Genomic DNA, 14,176 nt, shown 5'->3' on the forward strand with positions numbered 1-14,176 from the left:
GCACTGTTTACGTACATCCTCTGTGTCTTTGCTGGCACATGTTTCTTTCTTGGTGTACTTCCACCAGTAAGTACTAATCAGTGAAATATTGTCAAACCTTCAGCAACCTTCCTACATGGAAGACAGGTGTTTGCATTTGTGAATATTGACCACTTAACAACTCAGCTGCATGTTGGTCTTGTTTTAAAGTAAAATAAGAATACAACTTTGACATATTAGCACCTTATAGTTCAGTTAAGTTTTTTGCTAACTTGTTTGCAAACAGTTATGATAGAGCTTTTGATGAGTGTCGCTTGATAATAAGGTAAGGAGCTGCACAACCTTTCCAATTTGTGCTTCAGAACAAAGGTTTTAGTCGTCTCCATGGTAACCGGACGCTATCGTTCAGCCAGCTTATTTAGGCAAGGCAAGTTTATTTGTATAGCACAATAGGGACTGAAAGCAGACCTGTACCTGATGACCTCAGAGGTCTGGATGGTTCATAACATGGCAGCAGATCAGAAATATATTTTAGGTTTAGGTTGATCAGATCAGGTTTTATAGTAAGAGAGTAGAACTGTGTTTCTGCCCTCAAGATCTCTAACAACTGACAAAAACATCTGGCTCTTTAGAGACTGAACTAAAGAGCTGAGAGGAACTGAGGAATTGGGAAATAACTTTTTGTGGTTGATGAAGCATATTTTGTTGAGTAATAGAAACTTATGTTTGATTGTGTGAGAGACAGATTAAAACAGACAAAACCCAAATATTCACTAGACTGCTCATTCTGCAATCTGCAAAGAAAAAAGGTCCACATTTCATACCATAACACCCAGAAAAAGCCAAAGACAAAGGCCTTTTTAGACAGTTCATTCAAAGGTTGGTATGTTGCCCCGTGGAATCAAGGAAGTTTTGGGGTCAAAACATTTTTCCCAACTCTCTGCTTCTTGCTTTACTTCCTGCTAACTTGATTTTACGTTGAAGGCAGATGCCAACCACATTATCATCACCATCTTGTTGCTGCTGCGTAAGTGAATGTAAATTCACCCCTGACGCAGATTGAAAAGTTGCACTACATGTTTATGTATATTTGTATAATTAATAACTGTATATATGTTCTGTGCTTTGTGTAGCATGAACTTTCATTTAGTTATACAACCCTATGTTGTGTGATGATGAATAAATTACCTTGTATCTTGTAAATCTCTGGAATGCAGCTTCCGTGTCTTATAAGATGAAGATAGGGAAGAGACTTAGCTATCATTATTTCCTGGATCATTATGATGGCATTTTTACCTTTATGTAATAGTTGAGCCCCACAGCATAATACTACCAGCACCATTCTTGACAGTAGGTATGGTGTTGTTGGGGTTGAAGGCCTCACCTTCTCTCCTCCAAACACACTGCTGCTCATTGTGACCAAACAATTCAGTTCTTTTTTCATCTGACCACAGAGTTTTCCTCCAGAAGGTTTTTTCTTTGTCCATGTGATCTGCAGCAAACTTCAGTCGAGCTTTAAGGTGCCTCGTCTGGATCGAGGGCTTCTTTCTTGCACGGCAGCCTCTCAGCTCATGTTGATGTAAAACACACCTGACTGTGGACACTGTCACCTGTCTTCCAGCAGCTTCTAATTCATTGCAGACTTGCTTTTTGGTGGTTTTTGGTTGACACTTGACCATCCTGACCAGTTTTCTCTCAGCAGCAGGTGATAGTTTGTGTTTTCTTCCTGATGGTGGCAGTAACACAACTGTGCCATGCACTTTATACTTACAAACAGCTGTTTGTACAGTTCATCATCACTGGAGAAGAACACACAGGTTTTGGATCAAAGGAGTGGACGATCACTGCCCACAACATTTTTCAACCATCCAACCTGAACAGCAAGACTTCCTCAGGGAGGAAGAGAGTCGGGATATGAACCATCCTAATCCAGCTTGGTTTAAGGCTGATCCTGGCTAATGTCGCAGGAAAATGAAATGGATAAATGTTACTCAGGTCAGCCAAACAAAGGGAAATCACAGACTGTTGTGCCCGTATGTTTACAGAGACCTGTCTTCTCCACAACATCCAGGAACAAGATGTTGCACTCAACCATGTTCAGAGCTGTCAGAGCGCAGGACTATAGCTGGACAAGGACAGGTGGACGTTTGCTGCTCACATACAGTTACAGTTGATGGACAGTGTTTCCCAGATTTCAAACTTCTGCTTGAAGGAGTTTATGAACTTTCATTTCATTATGCAAAACCCTTTGTATGACCAATACATTTCCTTCAACCTTGAAACTTGAATGTCAAAGTCATCTGTGTGTGTTGCACAGATATTTCAGGAAGTCAGCATGCTAACTGGCATAATACAGTGTGTGGGTGAGTCAGCCATATAGCTTGTTACAAACAATATACATCTACCATAGTTCTCATCAACAGTTTAACCAACATACTACACCAGTGTTAACAAGTTAACAGATGAAATGGACATGAGTGAAACAGAGACAGTAGAAATAAAGAAAAGGTAGAAATAAACTTAAGATCTGTTTAACTTTCTTAGGTGTCCTCATATAATAACGAGTGGAAAAAACGACTGGACAAAGATGAATGGACTTGAATTAAAGCCATCTTGTTTGCTGTGATTGCCTCTAAATTGTCTGTTGACACTTTGCTTCCATTAAAGTTGTTGCAAGGATAGTTTCTACCCAAGAACATCCAGGATCAGGAGAACATATGGATAAACCTACAAATGAAATGTGTGCAAACCAGACCTGAGACCTCTTTTCTCCAGACACAAATAGGGTTTTTATTTGTGTTGTTTGAAGGCTTGAATTTCAATCATTTCTGCTGTTTCTTGTGTTGTATTATTAGCACTACCTAATTCCCCACAGAAGTAACTCACATTTTATTCTGTCCCAGTAAGTTGGCAGGGTTTAAGATGGTGTCAGATGTAACATTGAATCTTTTATCTTTTTGTAACAGCCTACACAGACAAGATCAAGGAGATGTCCATGCTGTCTCTACTCTGCTCCTGCTTCTACACACAACCACATCCCAACAGCCTCTATCAGTATGGAGGTTAGTCTGTCTGTCTGTCTGTCTGTCTGTCTGCCTGTCTGTCTGTCTGCATGCCTGCTTGCCTGCCTGTCTGCCTGCCTGTCTGTCTGTCTGTCTGTCTGTCTGTCTGTCTGTCTGTCTGCCTGCCTGTCTGTCTGTCTGTCTGTCTGTCTGTCTGTCTGCCTGCCTGCCTGCCTGCCTGTCTGCCTGCCTGTCTGTCTGTCTGTCTGTCTGTCTATCTGTCTGTCTGTCTGTCTGCCTGCCTGTCTGTCTGCCTGTCTGCCTGCCTGCCTGTCTGTCTGTCTGTCTGTCTGTCTGTGATCTCAGTTCAGTGTGATCCTCTTACAGGGCTCACCTTGCCATGACACAGACAGGGCTGATTGTCTCCATAGATGACATAATGAACAATATGTACAGTATCATCTTTGTCAGCTTCATTTATTGTCTCTTCTACATATATAACCTTTATTTGTTGTGCTCTGCTGAAACAAGTCTAATTTTGTTTATTTACAAATACTTAAAATTAATTCGGGATATTGGGATATTTTAGTGTTTTGTGAATATTGTTGGTCCCTAAATAACACATTTAATTGGGCTTTTATTGCATAGTCATGCACATGCATATATGCACCCATATTCCAATATCCCTAACTAATTTTGAGTAGTGTAGTTTAGTTTCTTTAATGTATCTTTGAACCAATAAGGAACTTCTGTTTCATGTAGTATCAACTGATCATTAAAAGTCAAAAGCCAATGGTCTGTCACGGCCTAAATTGGATTAAATCCTCAGCTCAAATTTTTGGGAGCTGTTATGTTGCTGCTTAGTTTATATATCCATTTATTTATAAGCAGTTTAGAAAACTATATTTCATAAACTAATGCAGTCTTACAGAGAAGGACAGTTATAGCAATGGCCAAATTACTGCCAAGGCAACAGCAGATATATAGGCCATCCGCCATGAATCAAGTCCCTGGAACCAGCTAATGTTAGTGCAGTATATAAAAAGACATGACCTGTAAATCATGTGCAAAAGAGCAAAAGACCATTCACTTTCTATAATTGATATACAGCATTGTATGGGTTCATTTTAATTTTATGATGATAATATTTTTCTATATAACTTTTTCATTCATGGAGATGTCTCAATCTGCAAACAACTGCAAAATCGATAAAAATGTGTGCAAGACTTACTGTAAGTGTGTAGCAGTGAGTTTTTTTCAATTTTATCAATTAGACACTGTGCCTTTCCTTTCTGATCACAGCTCTCTCCTTGTGCCACTTCTGTAATTTCTTTTAATTATTAAGAAAGAAAGAAAGAAAGAAAGAAAGAACGAACGAACGAAGGAACGAACGAAAGAAAGAAAGAAAGAAAGAAAGAAAGAAAGAAAGAAAGAAAGAAAGAAAGAAAGAAAGAAAGAAAGAAACCTTCCCCTGTAGACAGCTTACTAACTTGTTTTTATTTTTGGTGTGTGGACTGTATTCTGGCTGTGTCAGATCTGGAGGTGAAGGGCTTGAACAAGAGATTATCAGGCCAGGCGTTTGAGGTGATCCTGAAGGATCCCGATCAGTCCAGGGACAAAAGCCAGCCTCAACCACTGCCCTCCCCACCGAGGAGGGAGGTGTCCCTGGAAGAACTCCAGATGAGGCTGGAGGCCGCTGAGGAGAGGAGGAAGGTGAGCAGATATGTCATCACAGCTTGGTCTCCTGATAGTACAGTCATATCAGATTTTCTTCATATCATTGCCATGTCTTAGTTATTGTTTGTCTTGCAACACTTTCATCTTTTTCACAAAAGATTAACTTAACAATTTGTTTTCACACTGCTGTTTTAAAACCAATGTGCAGTTTGGTTGAGCGCTGCACAGTCCTGAGGCACTGGCAGCAGCACTGGGATCAGTTTGTGGGGGCCATGCGTGCGTATGAGTTTGCTTTTATGATGTTGGCCTTTTAGATAAAGGGTTTACACATAGTTGCAGAGATTTTTAATTAAATCTTGTAGGGAAACACATTGAGATAACAGCTAGTTGGGACACTTGATCACTTCACTTAAAAAGAACCCCATTTGTGATCGGGGTACTTATGTGCTCTAACTATTTCTTGACAAACAACAGTTTATCCCAACAACCCAGTACTTCTGTGTGGTGACCCCGGCTATAGCTCTTGTTGCCAGATACAATCAGTAGGTGCAGGTGTTGGTTTTGGTCTCTATACTATGAAACCAAACCTGCCAATAAGACTTCAAGGGGTCACTGTGCCTGGCTGTTGTTCACAAAGAAATGGTTCCAGCCAACAGCATAGGTTTGGTTTCAGAAGGGGAGGGACACAATAAAGTGGCGTACATTTAAATCAATCAAAAAGGTCATCAAAGGCTGCTGCAAATTAAGCTACCTGATTGCAGAACATCATCAGCATAGAAGTGATAAAACACTCAGCTGAACTGACAGATCAATTGACAAAGGGGAGCATATTAAATGAACATAAAATGGGCCCGAAAGCCAACCTGAAAGACCCCACAAGTTAAAGGAGGACAGGTGGATACTTTAATAGAAAAATGTACGCCTGGATAAACCAGTTTAGAGCTACACCAGATTTCATGACAGTCAAATAATACAGCTTGATCAACTGTGTCAAAGGCCGCAGACAAGTGTAACACTATTCCTTTAAAGGAACTGAACAGTGTTGACGTCAAACACCTTCAGTAAAGTTCACTCTCTTATGTCTAGTGTGCTATCATATTTGAAACCATAGGAAAAATATTTGTTTGGCTTGCAGTAGACAGAACATATTGTGCAGTGATGTAACCTTGACTATGTCACAGTCAAAACATTTTCATTCCGAACACCAAGGCTTCACAATTTGCTCTCAAAGTATTTTAATTAATTAAATACTGTAGCAGTTGTAGGGTTATTTTCCTTTTTGCTATATTTTGACTGCACAAGTGACTTCAGAGGATAAAAACTGAGTCCTCCCAAGTGCTGGGTGAAGAAATAGCGTCAGTTATCACGTCTTTCTCAATCCATGACTGAGCTGGCTGTAAAGCAGTGCTGAGCTCGTATTAAGCCCCTTTGAACAGATCTGGCAGACTATGATGTTGAACAGGTTTGCTGAATGTACAGCAGTTACCGACAACAGTGAGAGATAGAGCGTTAATCAGTAACGTTGACCAAGGCCAAACAAACTGGGACAAAGTCGGCAAAGTTTATTTTCCAAATTGATCTTATTAAAAACACATATTCAAACTCCTCATCATTTTCAAAGAAAAAACAATCCACCATAGTGAAAGGTTGTTTTCCTACATGCCCAGCACATCTTCTGTGGTGGACGTTCAAAAACAAATCCATCCATAATATCATTTCCCAACTTACTTTACGAACTATAATTCAGGTTGCTCTGCTTTGGGGTTCTTCTGGCTGTGCTGGCTTTAGAGTTGAAGGGCCATGCTCCAACTAAGTTATGTAACATTATTAATGTTGAAGTTCAGTTTTGTTTGACTGTATTTTACTTTCTTATGCACTGGTTCATTTATATGCTATGTTTGCAGAATCATGCAGTCCATTGGAAAATTAATAACTAGGGAAATTAATTAAATGACTTAAACAAAACAATGTAACACACTGCATTGAAACAATTTTATCATTTGTAATGTACAGTGTATACCTTTGATCGATGTGTATCCTCTTTGATTGGATTTGAATGTAAATATTCTTCTTGTTATATGTTTGCCTGCTTTTTTTTTTATATCTAATGTCTTCATTAGATACAATAAAATGGGCAAAGAGGTGTAACATGGACGGAGCTGAGGCGAGCCAAATGAAGCCTGGTTACTGAAATTTAGCTAAGGCTAACAATCCAAGCTAATGCTTTTTTCACACATTAAGTGAAGCAAATGTTCACCCCAGCCAGAATACCAAACTGTACATTCATTGTTCGCAAGCAGCAGACAACAAGGGTGCGTGTGTCTGTGTTCACTTGAGCCTGTGACTGAACTCAGCACTCTTCAGAGACTCTTCTTCAGTTCTTTCTGTTATCCCTGTGTCTTTTCTTTTTCTCTGTACATTCATGAAGTAAAGTACATTTCCCCATATTTACAGTACATTACATTTATTGCAGCACATCTGCGTCCAGCTGCTGCAAATATTGAGAAGCGAGAGAGAAGACAAATCCACATTTTAATCCCAAAAGTTGAAAAAATTTTACTCTGTCTTCTCTGCATCAACACCACAAACACGGCTGAGAGGTCAAGATCAGTGATAGGACTGTGCTGAGGTAGCTGTTACTAAAGCATCCATGGCCTTAATTATGCATAGCTTAAAGATATCATTTTAATGAGCGAACTACATATAAATTAACCCCTGTACAGTTGTCATGAATGGGAAACTCTGGTACAGAGTCTAAAATCAGTTTGTACCAGGCCGTAAACAAAATTGGGCATTTTAACATGGGATCTTAATTTTGGAGCCAGCCTCAAGTGGCCACTTGAGGAACTGCAGATTTAGGCACTTCCACGTTGGTTTCATTTGCCGCTAGCTGAGGTTGCTGCTTTGTTGTGTTATGTGTTAAGTGTTAGGTTGAAATTATCTTGAAATATAAAGGAATGACACAATAAACAGGGTGTGATGACAGTTCTGCCCATTAGAAACAAAGTCAAAATAAATATATGACACAGCATTTCCAATTAAAAACTCAGTCCCCAACTGAGGAAGGAATGGCAGTAAACAGATTGTGCTGTAAACGGTACAAGTGAAAGTACTACAGGGGAAACCTGTACCACCTGCGGGAATATGAATGTGTTGAAACTTCAGTGGGTGGCAATGTTAATCTCTAAACAGCATGAGCATTATACTGACTTTTTGCTACAGAGGAGTCAATGTCTTATTGGTTGCACCTTTATAGTGTTAGGAGAGGAAACATGTAATTCCTTAGTTTCTGTTTGATTAACTTTTTTTTGTAGTTTTCATGAATCCCTGCCAATCCAAACTGCCACTGCCATTATCACTGCCATCCTCATGGTAACTCCACCCTCTCTCTGCCCCCCAACCTCACCCCTGTGAAGTCCCAGGAGGCCCTGGTGCTGAAGCAGCTGGCAGATAAGAGGGAGCGCGTGCAGGAGGTTCTCCACAAGGCACGCGAGGAGAACAACGTCTTTAGCAAGAAGACGGAAGAGAAGCTCATCCAAAAGATGGAGGTCAACAAAGAGAACCGGGAGGCCCACCTCAATGCTCTCAAAGAGCGCCTGCGTGAGAAAGCAAGTCTTCTTCTTCCGTGATCATTTGTTAATGAATATTAATGTTTTTTTGCAAGGTCTGTTTTCTCTTTATACAGTCACACAAGCAACACAAACCAACATAACCTGACTGAGTGTGTGACAATTACTGTACATGACAGTTCACACCACATCAGATAGGGCATAATCCTCATTTTCACCAAATACAGTGTATTTGTAATATGTGACAAAATAAAGTCAATTCTGATGGTACAGTTCATTTAGACCAGGGGGTGTGCCTAAACATTTAACATAGGGCGACTGAAGCTACTTGGTTAAAATTGTGATCCTTAGAGGAGAATATTGATACAACTCACATGTGTCTATGCTAAATATGAACCGCCAGCAGCTGGCTAATTTATAAGCCAAATTGTTTGAAATGACATGTGTATTGACCACTGGGGAAAGCAAACATGTCTTAAGTAGCACTACTGTGTCAGAAATAAAACAAAAGAGCAACTGCAGCGCTCTACTACACCTCCTCTTACAAATGCCCATAGCTATTACTATTGCTGAATAATGCAGCAATAGAGTAGCAAAAAGTGGGTTTTTTTATAATGAAATGATGGAATGTAACTTTAATCTGAGAGTTATATAAAACAGGTTTAGTTGACATTACCGTTCATCTAATCCTGCACCTTTCCTATGCATCACACTATTGGATGTCAAAATGAAGCCACTTTCTAAGAGTTGCCACCAGTGACTCTCTCTGATGGCAAATTCTGTATCACTTGGCATCAAATGCAGCAGATTTAGACATTGCCCTCATATCAGAAAATTTCAGGAAGCCAGGAAATAGAAACCCTGTATTGTTAGCATTGTATTTTCAGAGATCTGAAATGTAATTCTAGATTCCTGAACTTAGATTGGTATTAGTGAAAAATTCTGAGCTGACATAACAATAGATTAGTTTTGATGAGTCAGAATTGGATTTTAGAAATCTAGAAGCTTTTTTTTTTTTACAACAGCTTTTTTTAGCCACTGTGGCTGTCAACTTCTTTGAGGGTTAAATTAGCAATATTAACTGAGTTACGCAGAGTGACTGAGATAGTTTCCACTTTACACACATAAGTAGCTTCATTTGTGTAAAATTGCACATACAATATATGATGTAAGTATACCTGGCGGTTGTGAAATAGAGTGACTGCCAGTCTGACTACTGTATGACAACAGAAAAAGGTTCTAGTTGAGAGCAGTGCAGTTATAAAGTGCAGACCTCAAACTAGACAGTTTATTAATGCTACCAACACTTTAGGACGGCTCAACATTATACTGTAATATTATATTATCCTACATCCAAAAACACAGAGCACGAAAACACAGCTGTGAATGCAAACAGGATCTGATATCTGGAGTGTAATGGCTGAAAAACAGGTTAAACAGGGCATTAAGGCTTCCTGAAACACAGTTCTGTATCTTTGCGTAATGTTTGTGGAATGTTTCAACAGCTCAGCCGTGTTTCCGCTCTTTAGAGATTAAAAAATATGCTGTGCCTCTAAGTTTCATGTTCCACAGAAGTCCCACCTTCTCTCATTTTTTTAGTCTTTAAGTTTCATTTTGCTCAATGTGTATCTGACTGTTGACTTGAATTTTCCAGGAAGTCCACGCCGCTGGTGTTCGCAGAAACAAGGAGCGTCAGGCTGACCTCTCTGGCTGAAGTTTTCTACACTCTGGCAGTGGCTGCTACTTTTGAAAATCTTCAGTGTCAATGTTTTCCTGTTATTCACCATTCTCATCCTACAGGGCACCTTTCAGGACTCAAACTAATAGTTAATCAGCACCAAATAAACTCATCTGTTTCATTTTTGGCAATCCACACATTTGGAAGTGCAGAAACATATTCTGATAGGAGAGTCAAGCTGAAATAAAGTCCAATCCTGAGCCAAACAGAGTCTGTGTTGGGTTTATCTATAGAGAGAAGTGGTGCTGGGCATTAGCACGCTCTAAATACAAAACAACTGGTTTAGTATAGATGTATAACTGAAAAAATATTTTTTTGCACATTAGTTCACTGTGAGGTTGTCATGACTTCTACCAGGGCTGCCCTCAGCCTCTCTAGGGCACTAGGTGGGTTTTGTTTATATGTGGGGCCTCATTTATTAAACAGACTTACAATCAATTTTAATCTTAACTTCAGCAGAGAGCCACATACAGGTACTTATTTATAAAACCTTACTGTGACATGGAAATGATCTCATCTCTAAGTAAAGTCTAGACTAGTAAAGTGGTTTTCCTGTTGATTATGTTGGGGTATTGCAGTCTGGGACACATGGCGTTTTTCCACCAGCAAGTTCAGCCACACCGAGTCAAACTGAGCCACGCTGACTTGCTTTTTCATCACCAGTTTTACTGAGCTGAGTTGAGCTGAGTTGAGCCAAGCTGCGCTCCGCAGCAGACCGAAGCCGTGCCCGCCCCGCCTCCAAGCAGGCTGCGGTGACGTCTCACAACTGCAGCTAACCAGTTACAAACACCCGTCTGAGTTACAAATAGATTCTTAAAATCTGCTTGAGCAAGATTTTTATGCTCAGCATCGTTACAAAATAGTTATGATTCAAATGTAAGCACACCATAGGAAATTATCTTAAGAATAACTTTAAGTATAAATCTAGAACATTTTTATAAATGAGGCCCCAAAGCTACCTTTGAATGAATTCCAGTGTGTGTGCACTGAAGGATCCTTCAGCCCAAAGACTTGAAGCCATGGAGCTGCATAAAACAACATTTTAAGTTGAGCAAAAACTGGGAAAACGGGGCCCGAGTTAGAATACATAAGAAAAAGAAGTTCATTATTAATTCAACATAATTCATTTTACTACCACCACTACATTTTGACTATACTTAAAGGGACATTCTACCAATTTTACATACAAATTTCAGTTCAGTTGTCAGTTTGTAAAAGCAGTCATATTCTCTGTTCTGTTGCTCTGTAATGAGCACCCAAAAGTCTAAATGACCCTGATGATGTCATTGTAACAAAAAGCCAATGTTACCAACTGGAGTCTGGAAGATGTGGATGCTTACCAGCAGGAGCCTAGGCAGAAATCATAGTGTGGGTGGGCAAAGAGAAAATTAGGTGGGCCTACTTAACCCTTAAAACAATCCTTCCTTTTAGGTTCTGAAACATATTTGAACTAAAATAGGACATTACAACTATTTGCCTGAATGCACATCAGTTTAATTAAACAAGCCACATCATAGGTAATGTTAAAGGGACCAAGAGGAACATTAACAGCATCGCATAGCCTCGTGCAGTGACCACTTATTCTCAAACACACACAGCTGACAGACGCAACAGCATCAACAGTTACAGCATCAGTATCTTATAACCTTATAACCACATGCACCACGCACACACACATGCGCATACACACATACACACGGCAAAAGAACTTCTGAATGCGTGGCTGCGGGTGCCTGTGCTTTGGCATGGAGGGGTGGATGTCGCTGGAGAATTGGGAGCTAACTTGCACACTGCTGCTGCTGACGGGGAGAGGGCTGAATCTGCAGTCATGTACATGTCACTTGTCACTTCATCAGCGGATGGAAAACAGAACAACAGTGTAGCAGGTTAATATAGTAAAGCTTCAATTTGTCTGTGACATGCTGTAGTTAACAACATGCACATGTTAATGTGCTAACATGCCTGCTTACTAACAACTACTAGATGTTGACAAGCTCACATCCAGCATTCAACACTTTACCATATTGGCATGCGCAGTGAAAACATGCTAACATTTAGAGTGATGTTTTTCAATTGTCAGGGTTCATTATCTGATGACCATGAATGTCAGTAATAAATTTGCGGGCATATATTTATTTTTGCTTTAAAACCACATTTTTCTACCTCATATAATCAAAACAAACACAAAGGTGCTGTTTTACTGCCTTTTAAAGCAACTGTATGTAACAATTCGAGGCAATTTACATGTATTGATGATTTTTTTAATGGCCATATGTGAGCAGATTGTAAGGTGACATGAAAAATGAAACCTTCCCTGCAGTAGCTTACATTAGTTTAGAAACGGAGTAACAACATAAACTAACAACAGCTTCCAGCACAATACAAGATCCACAGAGAACCTTTAAACTTTCAGTAGATGTCACTGTCATCACAGAGCAGTGTTCTCAGTAACAGCAGCGAATGACAACACAGACACAGAACCCAAAAACTTTTTTTTTTAAAAACTTAAAAATAAGACTGCTGCCAGATGACTAATAGGGTTGTCACAGAAAAATCAATGAACATGTGAATGTTTCACACAAAAAGCAACTGAAATGACCTGAGGAGAACACCAGCAGAACTTACTGAGAGAAAATGATTAAGCATTTTTCACATCAGAGCTTTTGAGTTGTCATAGGGGGAAAAGCACAGGTGTTATTAATGAAATTAACCATGGCTCTGCTCTAATTGAGTGTCCCAGTGAGACAAAGAAACAGCATGAACAAGACCTGCTGCACAGTGGGGAACACTAGTCATTGTTAATCATTGTTAAAGAAGTGATTCAAATGTGCTCTTTGAACACATGAGTAGCTGCACTTCCATAAAATTTTATATCATGATTGTAGGAAATAAATCTTCACCAGGTCCAGATGGATTCATACTTCCTCCACACCATATATAGACTGAAACAAAACAGGAACAGTCCTCTGAGTTCAATGTGAATAGGTTTTACTGTAGCATGAAGGAGCACAACAAAACAGTCGTCTCTAGAAAGTAACTGAATCAGAAACACAAAGCATGGATACTACCTCTAATTCCTGTCCGTGGTCCTACCTGTCTCATCCTCATACCGTTGACCTGGAAATCTTTTGTCAAAGTTTTGTCAAGATATTGCACTTTGGAACATATATGTCCAAGCATGTGGGGAACTTTACATGACCTTTATGAACGATGTGCAGCAGCGACACAACCCCAAGCAGTGTGTTTGGTAGTGATGGAAAGAGTACTGAGCATCTGTACTGAAGTACAAGTAAAGTTACATTACTGAAATATTACTCAATTACAAGTAAAACTGATAAAATAATATAAAGTAAAATTATACTTAAGTACAAGTACAAGAATTCTTCTCAAACATTACTCAGAGTATTAGTTACTTTTTACAAGCTGATGTTTAATGCATTATCAATAGCAGGACTCCAGATCCTCCGTCTAAATCACTCCTGGGTCCTGCTCTGTTCTGCTCAGTGGTCATGATCACCTGCCCAAACCTGCTGCACAGTGGTGTGGCTTTTTGTCTGTATATCAGTTTTCAATTGCTCATTTGTGATCGGACACTATAAGCTACAAAAATGCACGAAGATATTAATTAGCATTGTACTCAGTACTCAATTAGGATTTTAAAAGCAAAGTAACTTTGTAGATTACATGGTGTAATGCATACTTATGTATGATTAAAATTACAGACTTGAAATCAGAAAAGTTCAAAGATAAATCTAGGAACATTTTTAGAAATGAGGCCCATGACGTCATCTCTCCGGGTAGTTTTCTGTAAAAATGAATGAGGTATACATTCTTCAGTAACTGCTGGAGTAGGCATTAAACACATTCAACAAGAACACATTTTATTTCCTTGATGGGAGGAGGTATCCAGCACATCTCACTGAGGGCAGATTGACCTCAGCTCTGCACCACTCTACGGTACATTTATGGTTTTTAAAAATAAATCATTCAACTTGATTTTTTATTTGATTATTCAAATAAAGCTAAGAGTAACCAGATTAAATATTTCCAACATGATCTTAGTGTTGGTGTTGGAAAAACGCCAATGCCAGTTTGACAGCAGAGGAGAGGTGTCGGGTCACAGTGGGTACATATTTACATTCCATAACTGTAAAATATACATTGTGACATGTTTGCTACACATTTAAACTGCAGATTGAAAGAGTTTTTAG

General features: G+C 39.4%; 1 protein-coding gene across 1 annotated transcript; it reads left to right on the forward strand.

Moving 5' to 3' along the window:
- The first annotated feature begins 2,180 nt into the window (after window positions 1-2,180).
- On the forward strand, window positions 2,181-10,171 carry LOC140998212 (stathmin-3-like). The gene is made up of 4 exons (XM_073468414.1): window positions 2,181-2,342; window positions 2,946-3,041; window positions 4,516-4,694; window positions 8,075-10,171. The coding sequence occupies exons 1-4, from the start codon at window positions 2,267-2,269 to the stop codon at window positions 8,285-8,287; spliced, it is 564 nt and encodes a 187-aa protein (XP_073324515.1). The 5' UTR covers window positions 2,181-2,266; the 3' UTR covers window positions 8,288-10,171.
- Window positions 10,172-14,176: the final 4,005 nt, after the last annotated feature.

The sequence above is a fragment of the Pagrus major genome, chromosome 6 (assembly GCF_040436345.1).
Source record: "Pagrus major chromosome 6, Pma_NU_1.0".
Taxonomy (NCBI): domain Eukaryota; kingdom Metazoa; phylum Chordata; class Actinopteri; order Spariformes; family Sparidae; genus Pagrus; species Pagrus major.